This window comes from Monodelphis domestica, chromosome 2, assembly GCF_027887165.1.
Source record: "Monodelphis domestica isolate mMonDom1 chromosome 2, mMonDom1.pri, whole genome shotgun sequence".
NCBI lineage: Eukaryota > Metazoa > Chordata > Mammalia > Didelphimorphia > Didelphidae > Monodelphis > Monodelphis domestica.
In genome coordinates, this window is record NC_077228.1 from 252,334,940 (window position 1) to 252,360,871 (window position 25,932).

At 37.4% G+C, this 25,932-nt stretch overlaps 2 protein-coding genes across 5 annotated transcripts in view; both read right to left on the bottom strand.

Annotated features, from left to right (window-relative positions):
* Positions 1-25,932, bottom strand: part of TBCD (tubulin folding cofactor D) — a 537,579-nt gene that overhangs the window by 385,933 nt on the left and 125,714 nt on the right. For all 4 annotated transcript variants that reach the window (XM_056814255.1, XM_056814257.1, XM_056814256.1 and 1 more), the window contains exon 11: positions 12,633-12,769. In XM_056814255.1, the coding sequence (XP_056670233.1) occupies positions 12,633-12,769 (137 nt within the window). The remainder of the gene's footprint in view (positions 1-12,632; positions 12,770-25,932) is intronic.
* On the bottom strand, positions 1,461-12,437 carry LOC103091917 (GATA zinc finger domain-containing protein 1-like). The gene has a single exon (XM_056814260.1). The coding sequence runs from the start codon at positions 2,721-2,723 to the stop codon at positions 1,920-1,922; it is 804 nt and encodes a 267-aa protein (XP_056670238.1). The 5' UTR covers positions 2,724-12,437; the 3' UTR covers positions 1,461-1,919.

The window sequence follows — 25,932 nt, forward strand, 5'->3', positions numbered from 1 at the left end:
ATCGATCGTAATGGACTTCTCCATTAGTAGTGGTGTAATGTCCCTGAACAACTTGCAGGGATCCAGGAGAAAAAAACACCATTCATAAGCAAAGGATAAACTATGGGAGTGGAAACACCGAGAAAAAGCAACTGCCTGAATACAGAGGTTGAGGGGACATGACAGAGGATAGACTCTAAATGAACACTCTAATGCAAATACTATCAACAAAGCAATGGGTTCAAATCAAGAAAACATCTAATGCCCAGTGGACTTACGCGTCGGCTATGGGGGGTGGGGGGGAGGAAAAGAAAATGATCTATGTCTTTAAGGAATAATGCTTGGAAATGATCAAATAAAATATATTTAAAATCTCAAAAAAAAAAAGGCTCTGCCCTTTTTCCTACTTCCACTTGGGAACAGACGCAGCTCTCCACCTAGCAGGCAAGATGTGAGTGGTCGTGAATAGGCTCTTTGGGCCTAGACACATGCCTCTCTGACTTGTATTTTCTTTATATTTTAATCTTCAATAAACCTCTAAAAATATAATACTCCTTGCAGAGAGAAATTAATTTCTATCTGCCTCAGTTTCCCAAAAATTTAACTCTTTTTTTTTTGAAAAATATATTTTAATCCAAAAGTTTTAGGCATTAGCATATGTCAAGTATTTACAATGATGATATTTACAATGACTCACAACTACTCTTGGGGAAGACATAAATACTAAATACAATAAATTGTAAGACTCAAATGATAGTCATTTCTGCCAGATACAAGCCTAAGTGTGTACAGGAAAGGGACAAAGACAAAGGGATACAGTAAAACTTTTATATTTTAAAACCATGGGGATGAAATTTCAGTTGGAGTTTTCTCTCGACAAGTCAGCAGTTTCCATTGGGGCCCAAGGACAAGCCCTCCTGGCAGGTGGGCACAGGCAGCCTCCAGTCCTGAGGCTCGGCCCACCCTGCTCTGACCCAGCTCCCATGTCCATGAGAAATGTTCTAAGAGCCTTTTTTGGGAAGGTTGTGCTCTGCTTAGGATTTGGTCATTAGACAGTGCACTGACAGCCTCTGGTCTGACCTGATAATGAGCAGCAGCTTGGACCATGCCAAAGAGTTAGGGAACAGGGTCATCCTTAACATGTTTCTCAGTGGGAGAAACTACTGTCCACAGTGAGCCAATGGAACCCCTCCTGGAGCCCTTGAAGGAATAGCCAGGGTTGACTGGAATACGCAAAGAAAGGTGTCATCGGCTCAAACCTGGTTGGAAAGCTTTTATCAAAATATCCAGTGTTCCTGGCTACTATGCCAGAGCCCTTCCACTGTGACTAGCCACCGTGTGAGGTGAGGTCCTATTTATAATTCTGTAGCACATACTTGATGTATGTCACTGCACAATTTCCTATTTAATATGTTCACCTCACAGGCATGGCGCAGTCTCACTATTTTAAGTATAATAAGATGTTTAGTAGAATTTTCTATATATATATATATTTTTTTTATCACATATCAGTCATCCTAAGGCTAAGACTGGGGTCCAAGGCCAGAGCATCATGTACGCAGCACTTTGAGATTGGAAGCTAGCACCTCCATCATCACACTGATGGCAGGAATAGGTCCTGGCGAAAAGTAGGGCTTCCTTTATCAGAAACTTCTTCCACTGCAGGAGATCCTAGCTTAGGAAAGGAGACAGCTCTCCTATCCTATTCTATAGAGGTACCTCTTTAGAATGATTCTAAAAAATGATTGGTTAAAAATGAGGGAAGAAAAAGCTAACTCTGTCCAAGAAGATACTATTTACCTATTTGTAATAATAATAAAAGATTTTTTAAAAGTTATTTCTTCAGCTAGCCAACAATTCCAGTAAATATATTACAGGACATCTTGTAATGGTGTGCATAGAAGACATAGGAAAACGGAGTCTTAAAAAAAAATCCTAGACTACAAGTTGTTGGCAACTGTTTCCTTAATGGTAATGGCAGGAGTAGGTCCAACATGAGTCCATATGTACCCATTCTCTGGTCTAGTGGGAACAGTGGGGAATGGTGAGGATCGAGACTTGAAATATTCTGAAGGTGCATGGCAAACAAATTCCAAATATTCCATCTTCCTTGGAAGGTCTTCTTCTGGTCCTATGATATAAGACGCTGGGTCAAACTGGTCTTTGGGGCTGGCCAATGTGAGGATGAGCCAAGTTAGTGCCGCACTCTTCTCACAGTACTGGTCCTGGATAAAGCCCCTTATTTGCGCATAGTATGTTTTTCCATCTTGTTCATCAACTACAGAAACAACATCTCCGATCTGATAGTACATTCCCTTGTGAAATATTGATTCTGCAGTAATGATAGTGGAAACTGCTTCAGGAGCTTTGATAGGGTTCTTCAGCTTAAAAATGTGCCTGCGGCCCTTGCCCTTGGTGGACTCCTTCTTCTCAGCCGCCGGGGCTGACTTGTACTTGGTATTCCGCAGGCGCGCCGAGCGCCGGTGTATCTCCTGCTTGCCGCCCCCGCCATCCCCGCCACCATTGCTCTGATGAGAGGCCTCTGCCAAGTTGCCGGCGAAGCCGGAGCCCGGCCCACCGTGGCCGAAAAATTTAACTCTTACAGAAAGTAGGAAACCCAGTGGATGCACTGGAGGAAGGGGGTACGGCCCCAGGGTAAACCTGGCCACACCACTTTGTTTTGGGGACCACTCACCCCTAGCCCCTTGGGGTGAGAAGAGAAGCACATCCAGTCCAACATTCATACTTGTGTCTGTCTTGATTGTTCAGTATGTCACATATTGCCCTGTCTACTTTTGTGTTAAGAAAAATTGGCTCTAAATACCTTGGAAAACAAACAAAAATCCTAATTTCTTTTTAATGTTGAATGACCATGTTACACCTTCAATTAGCAAGTGGCATGCCCTATCCATGGCACCCTAAAATTGTAATACCATCCTCTACTTGGGTAGTGGCTGTGCAGGACTTCTCCCTTTTTCAGTCTGGGAAGCCTCAAGTGTGGAGTGGCTACCAAGCTGAGGTCTGAGCCAGATAGGGACTAGCCAACCCAATTAAGACAAAGGGAAAGGTTTCCTCACAGGCCACTTCTGTTGGGAAGAGATCAAATCTAAGCAGCCAAAGCAAGAATTCATTTGGGTTTTTTGTTTGTTTGTTTTCTCTCATGTTAAATAGCTGAGCACTATCAAGGGAAAAATGAAGCAACTGCATTTTTGATACCCTAAATTCTAACACCAGGTGCCAATTGGACATATCTTACAAGAAAGAGGGCATAATATGGAGAGAAGCCCCTTATTCTTTGTTTGGATTTTAAGGCAAGGGCCCGCCGAGAAACCCAGTCAGAGATAAGAAAAACAGGCAACCTAGAAGCTATCAGTTCACTGATCAGATCTGACTTCCTCCTCTGCTGCAGAGAGCAAGAGGGATGATTCTGAACAGAAAGACAACAGGTGAGACACCCCTATTTTGGGGATGTTTCTGTTTATCACAGTCTCTTACTCCACAGTTAGAGGCACTTTTCACTTAAGATTAATTTTAACGGTTGATGCATGAAACTTGGGAGGATTGCTAATGATTTTGATATGCTACAAATGTAATTTCATGTATTGTGGTAACAGTTTGTCAATTAAATGTGAAATGTTAGCCAGATTTGATTGAGCACAAAAACTCATGGTTAGATGTTGTTGTTAGATCTTGCAATGCATGATAGTTTCCGTGAATTTGAGAATTGTCTAAATGTGATTGATAGGCAGCCTGACACAGAGAAGGAATGCTTTATTCTATAAGGACAGAAATCGTACTGGCTACTTTATAGATGTAAAAGTCATCCAGAAAAAGTTATGTTGTTGAGAAATTCTAGAATTTTTCAAATTCAGATGTTATTTTAATATTTGTCAGAACTGGCAACAAGAAATCATATGACACACAAGAAGTTTTTTTAAGTGATTTAATAATATAAGTACTAAGAATTTGGTATTTTACAAAAGAGGGAACTTCTAGATGGTGTTGTCTTTGACTAAGGTTATATGAATTGTTTTTAAAAATGAGTACAATGTGTAGGAAGGAATTTGTGATCTAGAGATGAACATGTATTCAGATACAAATTATGTGTGCATTTGTACTATAGAGAGAATTAAGTTTTCCACCTAAAAAGGTTAAGGGCATATGATATGCAAACTATATGTCCTTAACAAGACAAATTTGACCAGCCCTGAAATCAAGAAGGGCTTTTCATGAGGATTAAATACAATTCAGTACAGTACCTTTCCTCTACTTACAATAATGGCAAAGAGGAGGAGCCAGAAGAAATAAGAGTAATGGATAGAATTACTAGTTGATACTATGAATGCTAGTGTCAAATAGATACAACAAATTATAAATTGAAATATTGTCGATGGAATTTAATCAGGGATGTGGCAATGTTTTGAGCTAAAAGAAAACTAAACTGGAGGTTCTATTCTACTGTAGACAGAGGTTTAAGAGGAGTACAGGTAAATGCTTTGCACTTCAGTTTGGTTACACACTGAAAGATTGCTAAAGAACTTAATCAAAGTTATTTGGAAGCTGTTGAGTTCAAACTATAATCCACTGAGAGTAAATTATTATGAAGGGGGTTTGATACATTCAAAATTTTAAATTGTGGTAAACTAAGCTCACTTATTAAAGAAGGATGGGACAAGCTTAAAACCTAAATCGAGCCAAGCAGCCTTAGGATAAATTGCTCACAAGCTATTCACCCCTTCCTTGCACACAGGAAGGAGAAAGAAGTGCTTATAATTGTTCCACACTGATACTTAGAGACTGAACTACGGACCTCACAGAGTAGACAACCACTGTGTGATAGAACTTAAAGATGAGTATATTTTAATTATATATTCAGAGGTTTTACAATGCTCAAGCAAGCAAACGTTGCCAGCCCTGTCTGACCAAGTGACTTGTTTGAAAGCTGTGGAATCGTAATCTTAATTTCTAAAATGAATGTATGTGTTGTGGGAAAGTCACATATGATTCTGTATTTTCTCTGATCAGTTACCCTGAAGTGATTCCTGACTGATCTTATCATACTCTTTCAGATGGCCTAGATCCAAGAGATGATACAGCTCTGATTTATATTACTATTGTGAACATTAAAAACTACTCCACCCTACTTAGACAATACTTTAGGGGAAGATAAAGTTGTAATCTCCTGATTGAACAATGAAGATACTTAGTTCTCACCTTATAGTGAAGCTAGAAATTTACGCTAAGTCTATTTTTAGATCTAATACAAAAAGGTGTTAAGTAACTATAAAGGTTACATTAATCACAAATAGGTCAAGTAACTCACAAAAGGTGAACTCAACAAAGAAGTGTTAAATAACTCTAAAAATATAATCTAATCAAAGAAGATGAGAATTAAAAGTATGGGCACTCCTGGAGAAAAAGCCTTTAATGTGATTGGTAGATGTGAAAATTTAGAGGAGGAGACACAAGGATGAAAGATCTATATATTTGAGATTTTTTGTCCCTCAAGGACTCTCTCCCTCTATCTTTCCCTGATTGGTGGTGGAGAGTTAGCTGAGAGCTGCGTGCTGAGCCTTCAGCATCTTAGCATGGCTACATGGTATTGTCCAGTTCAGTGGTGAGTTTCTGGCTGAATTTTCCTCCTTTACTTTCCAACCTTTTCCTCTCAGAAGCCTCTAATCTTCATTAGAGACCTAGGGGGTGGGGTGGGGGGTTAAAACTCCCCCTGGCATAGGTATAGGTCAGGGAGGAAAAATTTTATATCCTCTTTCCTCCTTCTCCTTAAATTCCTTCCCTCTACATTAATTAAATTACCATAAATTTAAAAACTGACTTGGTAATTTTATTTGGTGACCATTTAAATCTAGATTTAAAGTCATAACCCTAAAATTATCTGACAATATGGAGCTACTCAATTCAGCACTCATGTTCTTTATTTAAGGTCTCTGTGACTAAAGTGTGATATGTAAATTATTGCCAAAATACGTAAGAATAATTGAGTGATCAGCCTTTAGGGATATAAAAGGCTTGTTTGAGTGTATGGAAATTTGTTTCTGGATTGCTGATAAGCAGAATTTCTCTCAGCTGAAAGGGGTGAGACTTGTCTTTTAAGGAAAAAGAAGGAGTTTAGGATCTAATGGTTACAAAGTACACAAAGGACAGAGAATGTCCTGGGATGGTTAGAGAGACATATTCTGGGTTCACCTGGGAATGGACCTTTTCTGATCATCTAGGCTGTTAGTCCTTGAGTGATACAATGATGACATGAGCCAATGATAGCTTTGGCCTGTACGTGAAGGCCTCACTATGTGTTCCTTGGGACATGAGGAAATATTTTCCCTGTCAGCCTTTTCCTTTGTGACAAATTCATATAATCAGCATATAATGCAAATTATAAAATTAAAGTTTCCATTTCCCCAAACAACCTTTCAGGTTAATAATTGGAAAATTCTTAAATTGTTAGGGAACATACTTTGAGAAGTAGGTGAATGTTTATTAATAGATGGCTTATACTTGTAGCCTTAATTTACCACAGTTGAAGTTTGTATCCTGAGCTTGAATATATAGCTAAAAGCTTTCTTGAATTTCCCCCAGAATCTGGGGTAAAGGAATACCTCTGTAAAATATTGTTACTCAAGTGTTTGTAAATGTTTATAGTTAATGTGTACTTTGCAAAAAGGATAGTATTTAACAGAAACGTCACATACCAACTCTGCAAACAACTCAGGAATCTGATTTCGTAAAGGGATCTATTCCTGTCAGAAGATGATTTCTGAAGAAGTCTGGTGGCTAAGATACCCAAATGCAAATGTGTAATATCAATTACTATTGCACTAATTTTCTCTGTTAATATCTAGTGTTCTAGTTTTTGCCCCAGTCCTGGTTTCTATACTTCTATCTTAGAGGCTGACTCTCCTCCTTGTGACCTGTCTGCCAATCGGGGGAAGCAGTCGCTGGATATCCTTAAGATCTCCAAGCAGGTCCCCACCTACCTAGGACCAAGGAATTCACTGAGGATACACCCCTAAAGACCCTGTGTCCACAGCCTTTCCCTCCCTGTTCAAATTTTGGCTAATTCCCTGTGAGATATGTATTTGTATGCATTTGTAACCTTGTCACTTCTCTATTTGCTTCTAAGGTAGAAGCACTCATGGGAGTCACCCAGATGCCACTGTAACCTTGCAACTATTCCGGCCTGAAGCCCTGGACATTGCCTACAGTCAATACATCTCTCCTAACAATAGGCAGGGACAGTTCTACAACCATTCTCAGCACTGAAGAAGCTAGAGAAAATTGAGAACATCGCCCCTTTTCCCTTAGACATTTGGAGAGGGGGGAGATGTCATGGGCATTGTACCCCCGTAAACTCGGGCAGACCATTGTCAGGGAAATTCCTTTGCTCCCTTACATCCTCATGATGCTAATCATACAAGGCTAGTTAATCACTGAGTAGCCTTTGTCAAGAATTTCATTAATTCAGCCTAGCTCATGGTCCTCAGGCAGCATTACCAACCCCTTGCAACTTGCCAAGCCCCTTATGATGAGACCATCTCCATGGGGACTCTTCCTCATTTTTCACAAAAAGAAGTGGGGAATGAAGAATGACCTCCCTCTAAATGGTCAGGTGTAAAACTCTTGCCCAAGCCATCATAACCACTAGTCAGACATTCCCTGCATTGTGAAACCTCCAGCCAGCTGCAACTGCCAAATCACAACATCCTATTGTTCAACATTTCATGCTAGCCCCCTATACTATAAAAGGTGTTCCTCTAGCCAAGCCAGTGTGGTTCCTCTTTCGGAGAAGCCCTAGCGCACTAAAAAGAAATGGTGATCCTTTGCTTACTTGCATTGTCTCTGTCTCCATTCTTGCGGGATTTTCTCGGACCCTACAGTAGCACAGCCTAATTAAATCTATAAAAAGCGTACCTTAAAGGAATGTATTGCTTCCTAAGGAATAAGCAGGCAGTTGGAAAAAAAAAAGAAAGTAACAGTGGTTCTTAAAGCTACAGGCCCATGCACTCTTAATACAGTTACCACAAGCCTAAAAATAGTCTCAGGATTATGTTAAATTGGAAACAACTTCACTACCATCTACTCCAACCATTTCATTTTATAAGGAAAGAAGTTGAAGGGCAGAAATGGAATGACACAATCTAGATCATACTGGCACTAAAGCACAGAAGCAAAATGCAAAAATACGTTCTTTGACTCCGAAGTCAATGACAACTTCAATTTTATCTTGCCCCAATCCACATAAGTATTCCCACCTGTTTAACCTAAATACTCACATTCTACAAAAAAAGGTTTTCCTATTTCTCCTTGATCTTAGTGAAATCTTCTGAGGTGATGTCCAATTTATCCTGAGTACATTTGTTTGTACACAGCTATCTGCATGATGCTTCCTGTTAGACTGTAAGCTTCTTAGGAGCAAGAACTAATTTTTGCTTATTATTGTAACTCCAGTGCTTGGCAAAATGTCTAGCACAGAAGATGGCAGCTTAGCAAGCAGCAAAAGTTCAGACCTCGTGGAAGACCCTTCCTTACCGATACAGACTGAATGCTCTTAGGGCACTGAAATTCAATCTGAACAACAGGACAGAAGCAGGGAATCCTCCTTCTGGACTCAAATCAAAAGGTAAGCCCCCCCAAAAGCCGGAATCCAAGAATACTCAGGGCTAAGGGGAAGGCAGAGCGAAGGTCCCAGGACCCATCCCCCACAACCCAGAGGGCTGAGCCCCCAGCAGCAGCGGGAACCTCTGAGCGGGCAAAGGTGCTGGTTTGCAGGGTCTACCTTGGGAGCAGCAGGGCACCAGGCTCGGAGCATCTAGCTTGGACAGCAGGGAGGAAGCCAGGGAGAAACGGGCCTTGGCTGGGTCCCTCCATTGGGCTCCAGTCTCACCCTTGCCTCGGGCACAGCCAGACCAATCCAGTTGAACTAATCCCATCAGAACTCCTCAGAGTTTAGGGAGGAGGGCAAAGACACTTGTGGACAGCGGAGAAGCAGCTGGAGAGAACTGGAGAAAGCCTGGGAGGCCCAGCCTTCCAGGAGTCTTCAGAGCCTCAGTGCTTCATACCACATACAGCCTAACCCAATTGAACTCAATCCAATCAAAAGCCTCCAGAGGACAGGGAAACTAACATTCCTCCCCTAGAGACTGTACCAAGAGATCTGAGAAAGCTCCAAGAGGGGAGACTGACAGCCCCAAAACCAAAACAAAATGAGAGGAGCAAGAGCACAGCCAAATACAGGGAGCAAAGAAGGGGCAAACTCGAGCAAACAACAGAAAAAGAAAAAAGAAATTACAATAGACAGCTTCTGCACAGGTAATGAGCAAAGAGCAAATGAAACAGAAGGGGAGGACGCAGCAAAGAAAAAATCAGAAATCCCAGTGAATTGGATACACCCTTTGGAAGAACTAAAAATGCAATTCAAAACACAATTAAGAGAGGTTGAAGACAATCGGGAAAAGAACTTAAAAACTAAGATAAGTCATCTGGAAACAGAAAAGTGTCTTGAAAGCCAAAATCAACCAGCTGGAAAATGAGGCAAAGCAGATGAAAGATGAGGCAAAGCAGATGAAAGATGAGGTGAAGAAGATGAAAGATGACCTCCAAAGAAAATCCGACCAAAAGGAAAAGGATGACCAAAAAACTAAAAATGAAATCCAGTCTTTAAGAACCAGAATACAACAACTTGAATCGAGTGACCTCACAAGGCAGCAAGACACTATAAAACAAAACCAAAAGAATGAAAAAATTGAGGAAAATATGAAGCATCTCATTCACAAAACAGAGGATTTAAAAAATCGTTCAAGGAGAAACAATTTAAGAATCATTGGCCTACCAGAAGACCATGACAAAAGAAAAAGCCTGGACATTATATTACAGGAAATTATTAAAGAAAACTGCCTCGAAATCCTTGAACAAGAGGGAAAAGTGGAAATTGATAGAATCCACAGATCACCTCCTGTACTTAATCCCCAACTGACAACACTCAGGAATGTTATAGTCAAATTCAAGAACTATAAGACCAAAGAAAAGATATTACAAGCTGCCAAGAAGAAGCCATTCAGATACCACGGAACCACAGTGAGGACAACTCAGGATCTGGCTGCATCCACACTGAAAAAAAGAAAGGCATGGAATACGATATTCCGGATAGCAAGGGAACTAGGTCTACAACCAAGAATCAACTACCCAGCAAAACTGACTATATTCTTTCAGGGGAAAGTATGGTCATTCAACAAAATAGAAGAATTTCAAGAATTTGTAAAGAAAAGACCAGACCTGAACAGAAAATTTGATGTCCAAGCACAGAACTCAAGAGAATCATCAAAAGGTAATTAAAAAAGAGGGGAAAAAAGAAAAACAAAAAAAATTTTTTTAAGAGACTCAATAAGTTAAAATGATATCTATCCCTATAAGAAAAGAGGTCATTGGTAACTCTTAAAAACTGTTGTTATTAGCTGGGCAGCAAAAAGAAGTATACTTAGAGGGAACAACAACAAACTGTATAGGATGAAAGGACAAGACATAAATAGGTATATAGATATATGCATGCAAAAATACATACGCATGAGTATGCATATATATATATATAACTAGAGCTTAAAATAGGTTAATATTAAAAGAAATGGGAAAAGAAACAAATGGGGGTAAATTTATATGTCATAAAGAAGCTCATGGTGGGAGGGCGGAGAACATCAATACACTGGAAAGGTAAAGAGGTCAAATAAATTCACCAACATAAATTCAGAATGGGTGAATGACTTGAACATAAAGAAGGAAACTATAAGTAAATTAGGTGAACACAGAATAGGATACCTTTTAGACCTTTGGGAAGGGAAAGATTTTAAAACCAAGCAAGACTTAGAAAGAATCACAAAATGTAAAATAAATAATTTTGACTACATCAAATTAAAAAGGTTTTATACCAACAAAACCAACGTAACTAAAATCAGAAGGGTAGCAACAAATTGGGAAACAATCTTCATAAAAACCTCTGACAAAGGTTTAATTACTCAAATTTACAAAGAGCTAAATCAATTGTACAAAAAATCAAGTCATTCTCCAATTGATAAATGGGCAAGGGACATGAACAGGCAGTTCTCAGCCAAAGAAATCAAAACTATTAAGAAGCACATGAAAAAGTGTTCTACATCTCTTATAATCAGAGAGATGCAAATCAAAACAACTCTGAGGTATCACCTCACACCTAGCAGATTGGCTAACATAACAGCTATGTAAAGTAATGAATGCTGGAAGGGATGTGGCAAAGTAGGGACACTAATTCATTGCTGGTGGAGTTGTGAATTATTCCAACCATTCTGGAGGGCCATTTGGAACTATGTCCAAAGGGTGATAAAAGACTGTCTGCCCTTTGATCCAGCCATAGCACTGCTGGGTTTGTACCCCAACGAGGTAATAAGGAAAAAGACTTGAACAAGAATATTCATAGCTGCACTCTTTGTGGTGGCCAAGAATTGGAAAATGAGGGGATGCCCTTCAATTGGGGAATGGCTGAACTAATTGTGGTATATGTTGGTGATGGAATACTATTGTGCTCAAAGGAATAATAAAGTGGAGGAATTCCATGGAGACTGGAACAACCTCCAGGAAGTGATGCAGAGCGACAGGAGCAGAACCAGGAAAATATTGTACACAGAGACTGATACATTGTGGTACAATCGAAGGTAATGGACTTCTCCATTAGTGGCAATGCAGTGTCCCTGAACAATCTGCAGGGATCTAAAAAACACTATCCACAAGCAGAAGATAAACTGTGGGAGTAAAAATACCGATGAAAAGCAACTGCTTGACTACAGGGGTGGAGGGGATATGACTGAGGAGAGACTCTAAATGAACACTCTAATGCAAATACCAACAACATGGAAATGGGTTTGAATCAAGAACACATGTGATACCCAGTGGAATTGCACGTGGGCTATGGGAGAGGTGGTGGGAGGGAGGGAAGGGAAGAAAAGAAAATGATCTTTGTTTCCAATGAATAATGTTTGGAAATGACCAAATAAAAATTAAAAAAAAAGGAAAAAAAATGTCTAGCACATAATAGGTACTTAATAATTGATATGGATTCCAATTAGGTCAGGGTTCTCATTGATTCCCAGTCTCCATCATGGTTACTCATCTTCCATGTAACATTGCTCATGCTGTTTCTTTTATGTGGAATACCTTCTTTTGCTTACCAAATATAAACCTAATAATCTAAGACTCAATCCTTCCATGAAGCTTTAACAACATCAGAAATTAATGAAATCTTGTTTTCTATGAAATCTCATGGTACTTACAGTCTTACTTTATGGTTTAGTATTTAAATGAACCCTACTTATAAGTCCCTTAAAGCCATAACTATTTTCCTACTCTTTCATATCAATTCAATTCAATATATATATATGTATGTGTACATATATATGTATGTATGTATGTATGTATACATATATATGTATGTATACATATATATATATATATGTACATGTACATATAAAAATAAATAAAAGATCTATTGAAATAATCAATACACAAGTATGCTTAATCTGGTCCAATCAAACCAACTTGAACTTCAAATAAAATTTAAGAACATGAGAAAAGGTTTAAAGACTAACTTGAAAATATCAAATCTAGCAAAAACACACCTATCACATTTTCAACTTCCTCGGGAACATCATAGTCTTCATCACTGTCAGAAGCTAAAATGTAGGGGATCTGTTTCTCCTCATCTGGGGTAGAAAGTCGCAGATTAGCAGTCAAAGATCGACAACCACGCTGATACCTGAAGAATAAATAAATATTACTTCAAAGTTGAGTTACTTCAGGGAACTTGAGCAATTTAATAATTTAACATTCTCCATATTGTAATTACCTTACATCTTTCAAAAGACACTCATAATAATTACTCACACATATATATTTGTATATGAAAATACTTTACAATTTATAGAATGTTTTCCCTATGAAGTTAGGTAACTTCATTATGAATCCAGAGTCCATGAAGTAAAGAATAGAATTCAATCTGTCAAGAAAAACTAATTGTGTACCTACAGAGTGCTAAGCACTGTGTAGAGCACCAGGGATCTTGATTTCAAGGAGATCATATCCAAACAACTATACGCAAACAAGATATAAAACAGATAAAATGGAAATAATCAACAAATGGAAGAAACCAGAAAAAAAGGAAAATCAAGAAAGATTTCCTTATAAGAAGAAAAGATTTTAACTGGGACTTAACGGAAGTCAGAAAGGCCAATTGTTAGAGATAAGCAAAGAGAATTACAGGCAATAAAGAATAACCCATGAAAATGCTTAGATTTGGAAGATGATTTCTTTTATTTAAGAAGCAGCAGATTAGATGTATCACAGGATAGAAGAATAAATGGGAAGGTGATCAGGAATTGGGAGGGGAGAGAAAGAGGGAAAGGACTCAGCAATCAAATTCTGGAAAAGTGGAATATGACTATGGGGCAGAGGAAATGATGGATTATAAATAGCTTTGAGCACCAAAAAGAGGATATGACATTTGATCATAGGTCAGCCAAGGAGCTCCTGAAGTTTATAGGAGGAAAAGGAGGAGGGGATTTGATTTAGTCAGACCTTTGCTTTAGGAAGAACACTTTAAAAGCATAATGAAGAAGAATGGAATGGTGATGAGAAAGAATTATACTAAAAGAACTGGATGTCATAAAAACATTTTAAACTTAGCATTTTCAAAACCAAACTCATTATATTTCCCCAAAAACTCTCTCCCACCTTCCAAAATTCTCTATTACTCTCAAGGTCACCAAGATCCTCCTAATCACCTAGGCTCATATGGTTCACAACCTAGGTATTATTCTTGATTATTCACTTTCACCTCCCATACAAATCTTTTCCCAAAGTCTTTTGATTTTTACCTTTGTAACACCTCTTCACATTCATCTCCTCTGACCTGCCACCATCCTGAAACATGCCCTCATTTCCAAATACCTAGATTTACTATGATATACTACCGAGTGGTCTCCCTGCCACAAGTCTCTCACCCTCCACTCACCTGTCAAACATCTTCCTAAAAAAATAGGTCTGACGATACCATCATACGATTCAATAAAATCCAATGGCCCCCTGTCTCTTCCAAAATCGAATATGAAATCTTCCATAACCTACCTCCCCCTCCACATTTCCAATATTCTTATGCCTTACACACACCCATGATATAGCACATCATTGCCTAGCTCTCTCTATTTTTAATGGCCTTCTCCTCAAGCAAGGAATGCTCATCCTCCTCATCTCCACAAGTGTGACTGTGGTACAGGAGAAAGGAAGAGAATAAAATATTAATGTGGAGCATTATCCTGTTCTAACATCCTTCTCTTTGAGAGGAGGGTGGTAGGCAGGGAGGAAAATGTATATAATTAGGATGGGGGAAGATATACAAATAATGCTCATAATTAGGAATGAGAATGTAGTAAATTAAAATGGAAGAAGACAGAATGGATTAAAAAGCAAAATCCACAAATATATGTCTTACAAGAAATATACTTCAAATTTGAAAATTAGCAAAGTTAAACTAAGGTGTAATGGCACAAAATCTATTATGGTTCACCTGAACTCAAAAAAGCAAGGGTAACAATCATAATTTTACACATACAATAGCAAAAATGGAAGTAATTAAAGAGATAAACAGGAAAATGCATTTTGCAGAAAGATATGATGGACAATGTTAGTATTTAATATATGTATCAACAGTGATACCATCTAAGTGTATAAAGGAAAAGCTAAATAAGTTAGAGGAACACTTGATAAATTATAACAGTGGAGGACTTCAATGTACACCTTTCAGATTAAGAAAAATTTAAGCAAAAAATAAACAAGAAAGAAGGTTAGGACCTGATTAGAATTTTAGAAATGTCTGATGACCTCTGAAAAGTAATGAATAGAACTAAAAAATAAGTATACATATTTCTTTTTTTTTTAACCCTTACCTTGCATCTTAGAATCAATACAAAATAGTGTTTCCAAGGCAGAAGATCTGTAAAGGCTAGGCAATTAGAATTAAATGATTCGCCCAGGGTCACACAGCTGGGAAGTGTCAGAGGCCAGATTTGAACCTAGGACCTCCCATCTCTAGGCCTGGCTCTCAATCCACTGAGCTACCCAGCTGCCCCCAGTATATGTATTTCTAACTGTGCATGGCATCTTTACAAAAAGTCACCATGTATTAGTATATAAAAACCTCATAAACAGATACAGAAAAGCAGAAAAATTAAGTATATCCTCCGCTGACTACAATAAAAAAAATATTTTCAATAAAGGGCCATTAACAAAAGAATTAAAACAAAAGAATTTAAAACTAATTGGAGTCTAGTAATTTAATCCTAAAGAATCAGTTGATTGGGCAGCTAGATGGCTCAATGGAGAGGTCAGTGAAGACAAGAGGTCTTGGGTCAAATCTGGCCTCAGACCCTTCCTATCTGTGTGATCCTAGGTAAATCATTTAATTCTAATTGCCTAGCCTTTACAGATCTTCTGCCTTGGAAACAATAGTCTGTATTGTAGCAAGGAAAGGGAATTATAATAAGAGCAATATTGTGTAAAAAATAGACTCAAATACAGGACTACAATCCCCACGAGCCTTTGCTCCACTTCCCCAGAATGCCTTGTAATCTCACCTGGGCCAAGATCAAGAAGGTATTTAAGCTGATTCAAAGGCTTTTGAGAGGGCTCTCTCTTGGCTCTTTTTGGACTTCCGTTTTGGAGCAGGCGCATCTCTTGGGTGATGTGAGGTTATTTGGTCTAGGCCTCTAGCCTAGGCACATGTTTCTTACTTGTATATTCTTTAATCTTTAACCTTTAATAAACCTCTAAAAAATATAATACTACTTGCAGAGAGAAACTAATTTCTACCTGCCTCACCTGTCTCAGTCTCCCCAGTCTCCCCTAAATTTTAATCTTTACAATTGACAGGCCTGGATTCAAAACTACTAGTGTTCTTTCTCCTAGATCCCTGCAGATTGTTCAGGGTCATTGCATTGCCACTAATCGAGAAGTCCATTACATTCGATTGTACCATAATGTATCAGTTTCTGTGTACAATGTTTTCCTGATTCTGCTCCTCTCACTCTGCATGTTTTCCCTTTCTATTGCCTTCCTTCCCCCTTTCCAAAATATAGATTTAACAGTAATGATTCTAAGACAGAAGAAAAGTATTATTAAAAAAAACAAACAAAAAAGAATTAGTGGATCAAATAAATAATAAAGAACAGATCAATAAATGGACATGCAATGGGGAAACTAGAAGAATGTACAGATATAGACATATATAGAAGAGGGGTAGGTTGAGGTGAAAAAATATGGCTAAATTCATAAATATATGAGTTATCAGCATATGAATAATTAAACCCATAGAAGCTGAGGAAGTTAACCGAGAAAGTAGAGAATGGATAGAGCCTTGGGGAACTCCCACAGGAAGAGAATTTGATATAAAATAATGAACCACAGAAAGCAAAACAGAGAAGGAAAGGTTAGAGAAGACAAAAGGGAATTAGGAAAAGGAAGCATCACTTTTCCATTTCAGCTAAAACCTGAGAAAAACAGCCATTCTGGAGGGTAATTTGGAACTATGCCCAAAGGGCAATAAAGGGACTGTCTGCCCTTTGATCCAGCCATAGCACTGCTGGGTTTGTACCCCAAAGAGATAATAAGGAAGACTTGTACAAGAATATTCATAGCTACGCTCTTTGTGGTGGCCAAGAATTGGAAAATGAGGGGATGCCCTTCAATTGGGGAATGGCTGAACTAATTGTGGTATATGTTGGTGATGGAATACTATTGTGCTCAAAGGAATAATAAAGTGGAGGAATTCCATGGAGACTGGAATAACATCCAGGAAGTGATGCAGAACGAAAGGAGCAGAACCAGGAAAACATTGTACACAGAGACTGATACACTGTGGTACAACCAAACGTAATGGACTTCTCCATTAGTGACAATGCAATGTCCCTGGACAATCTGCAGGGATCTAGGAGAAAGAACACTATCCACAGGCAGAAGACAAACTGTGGTAGTAGAGACACCAAGGAAAGGCAACTGCTTGACTACAGGGGTTGAGGGGATATGATTGAAGAGACTCTAAATGAACACCCTAATGCAAATACCAACAACATGGAAATGGGCTCGGATCAAGGACACAATATGTGATACCCAGTGGAATCTCGCATCGGCTATCAGAGGGGTGGCAGGAGCGGGGGGAAGAAAAGAAAATGATCTTTGTTTCCAATGAATAATGTTTGAAAATTACCAAATAAAATAATGTTTAAAAGTAAAAAAAATTAAAATAAAATAAAAGCTGAGAAAAAGCTATCTACTACACATAATGCCTCTTTTTGTCTTCTCACAATCATAATACAACTGAAATTTCTCCCTTCAAGGAGGGAGATCTCTTAATTTCCAAAATTAATGGCCTTCTCAGTTTTCATACTTCATAACCTCTCTGCAGGATTTCTCACTGTTGACATCTTTTCCTCCTGATTGCTTTCTCCTCCCAGCTTCCATTACTTTCTTAGCTTGAGATGCGCCCTTTCTGACCAGTGATTCTCCACTCCTTGGACAGATCTTCTTCCACATAACATCCCTAATTATGTGTATCCCCCAAGGCTCTGCCATGGTCCCTCTTCTCTTTTTTCTTAATTGCCTCTCATTGGGTGGTCTCATTAGCTCCTATGGGTTAATTATAGTTTCATGCAGGTAATTCTCAGATCTAAAAATCTAGCCCAGGTTTCCCTTCTGAGCTCCAGGACTATATCATCAATTTCTTTAGATATTTTGAATTGGATATACTCTAGTAATGTCAAAATCAACTTCTTTCAAACATAACTCCTCTCTTCCTCCAAACATATCTTTCTTCTGAATTTTGCTATTATTCCGAAGGACACCCTTCCTTCTCTTTCCAGTCACCCAACTTCTTAACCTCAATGATGTAAACCTCAAAATTTCTTAGACTTATAAATGTTGGAAATTTCACCATTGGGAAATTTCATACTTGAAAAATTTCCTATTGATAGTGGGTCTTGGCTATTGGAATGTGAACCCCATTGGCATGAGAGTTTCCTCCTCCTCCCTTCTTAAGATTACTTTAGGACAGAAACCTTTTGCTGAACAATGGAAAGGACTTTGACCTATGCTTAAGCATAGAACAGGAATTTCTTTGAGTCATGATTGATTTTAGAATTGATACAATGGAGATACTTGGAATCAATCTCCACCCTACTCAGTCCTAACAGGATTTAGGAAGGGCTGCAGCATAGATCAAAATTTAATTATTCCAATCTCTACCCTACTCAGGTTAACAGGATTTAGGAAGGGCTGTAGCAAAGGATCAAAGATTTAATTATTTGAAAATATGACCTTCAACAGACATGTGCAAAGCCAGAGACCTCTGGGCGGTCCTGGGTTAAGCTAGAGCCTCCATTGGCACAGGGAAATTGATGGACAGTGATTGGTAGATGTGAGAACTGAGGGGAGGGAACTTGGATGGTTTCCTTAAAGATAGAGGGCTCTGAAGACTCAGGGGTGGTGGTTGAGGAGTTTGTCTCAGTGGTTGGAGTGTGCTCTGAGAAGCTTGCTCTGAAGGAAGCTGAAGGTGGGGGCCTCTGAGACTGTTTCTCCATTTTGGTCACGTGAGTAATAGGGACTGATCTCTTTTCTTTGCCCCAGCTATCTAAGGGCTTGGGCCTTTTGGCCCAGCCTAAACAGAAGGGGTATTTAATCCCTATTCCCTTCTCTCCCTTTTCTCTCTCTCTATCTCTAATTCCTTTCTTCCTCCTGTTGTAATTAAACTCCATAAAAGATTGACTGTTGACTTGAGTTTTCATTTAGGAATTACATAGCTGAATTCCTTGGCGACCTTAAATTAATATATATCAGTCTTTTAAAGTGATTTCCTTGTCACAATGACATCCTTGACTTCTCACCCTCATTCAAAATAACCATCAGTTGCCAAATCTTATGATCTTTTTCTCCATATTTCTCATTTGTCTACTCCCTATTTATACAGTCACCACTCTTTTTCTGATCCTCATCACTTTTAGATAAGACTACTTCTAACTATAGGCCCTTCTATTAGTCTTACATTTTAAACAATCCTCCACATAGTTGTCAAAATAATTTTCCTAAAGCATAGGTCTGATTACATTACCTACTCAATGAATCACAACTCCTTATTACCTCGACTTTCAAATATGAAACCTTTTGTTTGGCATTTAAAACTTTTCACAAGCTTGTCCTATTTTTCCAGTTTTTTTACCTATTACCCCTACCTACCTGCTTTTCCTCACATATCCATCTCCAGGTCTTTGTATTAGCTGTCCCTTATGTTTAAGAATGCTCAACTTCCTCAACTCCACCTCTTAGATTCCCTGGCTTCCTTATTAGGTCCTCCTGTGTCTAGTGCCCTCTCCTCTAAAGCTACCTTCCTCCATCTGCTCAAATATGTACCTTGTTTGTACCTATTTATGTATATTTTCACCCCCATAATAATGTAAGCTCCTTGAGGGCATGAACTATTTTTGCTTTTTCTTTATATCTTCAGTACTTTGCAGACATATTTTATGTGCACAAGCATTAAATAAATTATTGTTTATTAGCTATTTGATTTGCAGCTAAAGGGAATATTGCTACTACAGACCTCCGAAATATAATTTGAGGGATATCTCTGATTTTTCCTCTGGCTCCACAAAAAAAAAATCAGTCTCACATCTCATATAACTATGTACACAGGCTACCTGAACATCTACCTTCTGTCACTGATCAGTTCTTCTCTACCTAGGCCAGAACCCTTCACCCACTAGTTGGGTCCCCATGTCAAGGTCTGTCTTATAGACCATACATTCCCAAACTCCACAAAAGCTAAACCACTCAGCTTTGGAATTCCTGTTGTAGTGCCTAATTACATACTGACTGATCCTAAACATTAAACAATGCTTCATCTTCATAGCCATCTATCTAGGCTATATTACCATGTGCCTATACCATCTTATCCCAATATGCCACCTCCACAAAAAAAAAAAAAACCCTCCCTTCTATAGTCACCATTCCCCTCTTGTCTTTCTCTACATGAATGTAAACTTTTTAGGAAGGAAATTGCCTATATATAAATACATGTATTTAATGTATGTATATAAATACATGCAATATAAATACATGTATTTAATGTATGTATATAAATACATGTATTTATATATAAATCCCTAACATTTAACACAGTACCTGGCACAAAATCAGTCCTAAAGACTTTTTTAATTCATTCTTTCATTCCCCCTTTATCCATCCTAGAGATTCTAAAAGCCAATGCTGCCATTGCCCAAACACCTTTCTTGGTCTCCCATTGATTGATTTTTTATTCCCTCTCCCTAAAATGCAACTGCATCAACAACCTACTCTAAAGCTATCCACTCCTTGAACTATGCCCTCTGGAATGCTTGCTCCAAAAAATAACAGATTTGCTTTCACCTTAAATCTGTTCTTTTCCCACTCATTTATTCCATCTTCTTGCATTCACTAAGACCTAGCTACCTCCAGACTATGCAGCTTCCCTGGTCAACCTTTCCATCACTGGTTACACTTTCAAACATATCTTTTCCCCACAACTCCTGAATCCCTGTTATTGTCAGGGAAGTTGGAATTCTCCTTGCTCCCCACTGTTATATTCAGCTCTCCATCTATCATAATTATTCAGTAGCACCTTCCTTTTGGAGATCTTTCAATTCATATTTATCACCCAATCAAGATTCTGGTGACTATCTTCAATGAGTTCCAGTGCCTCATTCACAGTCTTTCTCTCTTCCTCAACTACTAAACTCATACAAGACAACTTCAATATACATATTGATAATCTATCAAATACCCTAACCCAATACTTTGTCAACTTACTCTTTTCTTATAACTTATTCCTCCATCTGACCTCAGGCACACTGACATAGTCTTATTCTAGACTCAAAAAGCTTATATATATCTGGAGTGGAGCTAAGATGACAGAATAAGGAAGGAACTCTCTGAGCTCTTCCAAATTCACCTCCAAACAACTATTTTAAAAACATCCCAAAATGAATTCTGGAGTGACAAAACAGGGTAAAACCAAGACAATATAGAAAATTGGCAGAAAAGGTCTGATTCATTAGAGCTATGAAGTAGTGGAAGAGATTAGACATTCTTGGAATAGACACACATTCATATCATATACCAAGATAAGGTAAAAATGGGTACATGATTTAGGCATAAAAGGTGATACCATAAGCAAATTAAGGGATTATGGAATGGTTTAACTTTCACATCTATAGATAAGGAGGAAATTGACCAAATGACCAAATAAGGAGACAGAGATCATTATGAGATGCAAAATGGATAATCTTGACTATATTAATCATATTTAAACAATGAAACCAAGATTAAAAAGAAGAAAACTGGGGTGAGAGGGAATCAAATATCTCTGATAAAGGCCTGATTTCTCAAATATATAACTAACTGAATCAATTCCAAAATAATATAAGTCATTCCACAATTGATAAATGGTCAAAGGATATGAATAGGCAGTTTTTAAAGAAGTAAATCAAATTTATCTATAGTAATATGAAAAAATGTTCCAAATCTCTATTGATTAAAGAGATAAAAATTAAAACAATTCGGAGGTGCCACCTCACACCTATCAGACTGGCTAATATACAGAAAAGGAAAACAATAAATGTTGTAGAGGAGGTGGGAAAATTGGAACACTAATACATTATTGATGGATATGTGAACTGAACCAACCATTTTGGTGAAGAATTTGGAACTATACCCAAAGGACTGTTTATATATCCTGTTATCCAGCAATACCACTATTATGTCGGTATCCCAAAGAGAACCAAAAAGCAGGAAAAGGGCCTGTTTGTATAAAAATATTTACAGTAGTTCTTTCTGTGGCAACAAAGAATTGGAAATTGAGGGGATATCTATCAATTGAAAAATAGCTGAAAAAGTTATGGATGTATGATTCTAATGGGATGGTATTATACTATAAGAAATGAAAAGGAGGATGATTTCAGAAAAACCTGGAAAGACATATATGACTGATGCACAGTGAAATGAGCAGATCCAGGAGAACACTGTACATAGTAATAGCATAACTGCAAGATGATCAGATATGAATGACTTGGCTATTCTTTATAACACAATGATCCAAGACAACTCCAAAGGGTTCATGATGAAAAATGCTACATACTTTCAGGGAAAGAACTAATGGAATCTAAATGTAAATCAAAGAATGCTGTTTTTCATTTTATCTTTTTTTGTTTTAATTTGTTTTGTATATATGTATTTTCTTCTATAACATTACTAATATGGAAATATGTTTTGCAAGATAAGATAGCACATGAATAACCAATATTGAATTGTTTACCATTTTAGGGAGATGGGAAAGGAAGAGGAAAAAGGGAATTTGGAATTCAAAATGTTAGAAAACAATGTTGAAAATAAATTTTTACATGTAATTGAGAAAAACTAAAATATGAGAGGAAGGAAAAACTCTACCAGTGCAAAAGAAAAAGCATACATTATAACCAGGTTAAATGTAGCAGAATTGATTCAACATTAAAAAAAACTATAAAAAATAATGTGCTATATTAGTAACAGAATAAAAATCAAATAATTATATCAATAGATCCAGGAAAGGCTTTAATACTAGAAAAAATGTAAGAATAAATGGCCATTTTCTTAAGATGGTAATATTTATCTAAAATCATGAGCTAACCTTATATAAAATGGAGATGAAGCCCTCTCCAACAAGATCAAGGGTAAAGCCCATTACTACCAAATATTATTTGTGACAGAACTAAAAATACTACCAGTAATGTAAGAAAGTGTAATTGATGAAATAAGAATAAGCAAAGGGGAAAAGAAAAGAACTCAAGAATCAAATGAAAATAATTTGAACCAACTAATGATTTTACAAAAGCTGAAGGGTATAAAAATAAATAAACAAATCATCAGCATTTATGTTTATTCCCAATAGGCATATTCCTCAATAGGAAATCACAAAAGAGAAATTCTATTTAAAAAAAAAGAACATATAAATACTTGGGAGTCTACAAAATACATAGAACAATTTTATGAACACAACTACTAAATGCTCTTTAAAGACATTGCAGTAATGAAAAAACTGACATGGATATTCCTAAAAAGAATACTACCTAAATTATTTAGTGCTAAGCCAATCAAAATTTTAGTGGAACTAGGAAAATAATAACAAGAAGAGACTATCTGAAAGAACAAAAAATTAAGAATCTTTAGGGAAATAATAAAAAAGTGGGAAGGATGAGAGTCCAGCAGCACCAGATCTCAAATTATACTACAAAGCAATAATCAGTAAAACATTTTTGTATTGCCTCAAAAATAGACTGATCAGAGGAAATGGCTACCTACACAAGATATAGAATCAAATGAACATAGTAGCCTGCTTTCAAAATTTTGTCAGATCTAGAATAGATCTCTTCTATAAATACTTGCATTAATCTAGCATCTTTTGCCATCTTTGTTCTTTTTAGTGTTATTACTTTCACCTGCATAAGCACATTAAGCATTATGACATAAAGTATCTGTATAGTGATTCTATAGTCCTTGATGATGAAAAAAGTCTATTATGACATATTTTCATATTTCTTCTGTTTGTAATCCTTTCACTTTTTCTATTAATTTCCTAGGAATGACTTCACAAAGTTGGGCCTCTTACCAAGCTTTTCTTTAAATTAGTATTAATTTCTATAGCTTTTCTTTTGTGAGTCAATATTACTTCCCTAGAACATACTTTTCTATGAATTTTTTTCCTTTTTTTCTGAGACATCAATCAATTTATTTTTATTTTTAATTTTATTTGTAGAATTTATTTCCAGGCATCTCAATCCTTCCCACACCTCCCCATACCATAGAAAGCATCATCCAGCAAACAGATACATATATATAGATTATAGCTTTCATGTTTTCATTTTTCAATTCATTCTCTGGGGGTAAACACTTATAAGTTATTCTTCAAATATTAAATCTGTAGCTATATATAATGTTCTCTTGTTCATTTCACTTTTCATTACCTCATCTAGTTTTTTCAAATTTTTTTTAAAATTAATCTTATTGTTTCTTAGGGTATAGTAGTGTTTTATCACAATTTGTTGAGCCATTCTCCAGTTGATGGACATGTCAATTTCCAGGTCTTTGCCACCACAAAGAGAGCTACTGTAAGTATTTTTAAACATATAGGATCTTTTCTTTTTCCTTTGATTTCCTTGGAAAATGAGGATACACACCATTTTATAACTCTCTAGGCATAAGTCCATATTGCTCTCCAAAATGGTTGGATCAGTTCACAGTTCTACCAACAGTATATTAATCTTTTTACCTTGCCTCCAATATGCGTCATTTTGGTTTTTTTTTAGCCAATCTGATGAATGTGAAAACATCAGAAATGTTTTGCTAGCATTTCCCTAATCAGTAGTGACTTAGAGCATTTTTTTCATATATCCATATATGGCTTTGATTTCTAGAACCAGAAACAGCTCATATTTTCTGCCCATTTGTCAGTTGGGAGATGGGTCTTATTTCCATAAATTTGACAAAGGTTCTCTATATGTTTTAGATATAACACTTCTAACCAAAAGACTATGTATTGTAAAAATGGAGATTTGAACCACAGACTTCAATCCCTAGAAGTCCTTGGTACTTCCCAGAATTCCCTATAATCTCACCTGAGTCTCCACCTGGGCGAGATCACAGTTAGTATTTAACGGGCTCTCTACCTCCCAAGAGCTCTCTTCCTCTACTCGGCCATTGCAACATGTAGTAAGTAGGCTGTGAATGGGCTAATCAGCCCAAGTCACGTGGTTTATTATTTTGTATCCTTGATTTCTAATAATCTTTAATAAACCTCATAAAATATAATATTTCTATTACTAGAAACGAATTTAATTTTTACACTATGAAAATTTTTTCCCAATTTTCTGCTTTCCTTCTAATCTTGGCAAGATTTATTTTATTTGTGCAAAAACCTTTTCCAATTTAATGTCCTCAAACTTACCTATTTTATATCTAACAATGCTCCCCATCTCGTTTACTCATGCCTCTCCTATACATAAATCTGAGAGGTAGTATGTTCCCTGTTCTTCTAATTTGCTTATGATATCTCCTTCTATGTCTAGATCATGTATCCATTTTGATCTTATCTTATGTAATAGATAATATTGGAGGGGATATATTTGATGGGTAAATGATAACTAATAGATCAGGTAGTTATCTTGTTTTGCCTACCCTCCTGCTTCTATTCCTCCCTTCCTCCCTCTTCCAGTCTCCCTCATCCCTCCTCTGCTTCTCTTCAGCTTCCCCTTCCCCTGTTCTTTTTCTAAATCAGTCAGGGTGAGTTAAGGATGTTTCAAATAATATAGTCTTTATCTTCTTTTATTTCAAGTAAGGGGTTTATTTGGAGAAGACAAGAAAGGGTAGAGAATGGAGGTAAGAGGGTTGGAGATTTTCCTATTATCTACAGTGAGCCTTGGGTTGGAGGATATTGAGAGAAATGGCAATTCAGTCACTACCATGAAACAGAGCAAGTCAGAGAGAGATATATGGACTACAGTACTTCTTCTTCTGCCTTCAAATCAACCAGGCCACCTCCAACTTGATTATCCCAAGTCTCAGAGATAAGCCCAGTTTCTTCCTTCAGAGTCACCACCATCAGCCAAGAAGCCCAGAAATCAGTCAGCAATTGGCTCTTGCCTTCAACTATTTCCCAGTAACATTCCAAATGGAATCTTCCTTTGATTGACAGCTGATCAATCTCCAGCTTCTGTCCCTTTGCGTGGCTTATAATTTCTCTCTTTACCACACTTAGTGAATAGTGTAAGATACTGTTCTGTACTGAGTTTCTGTCAAACTACTTTCCAGTTG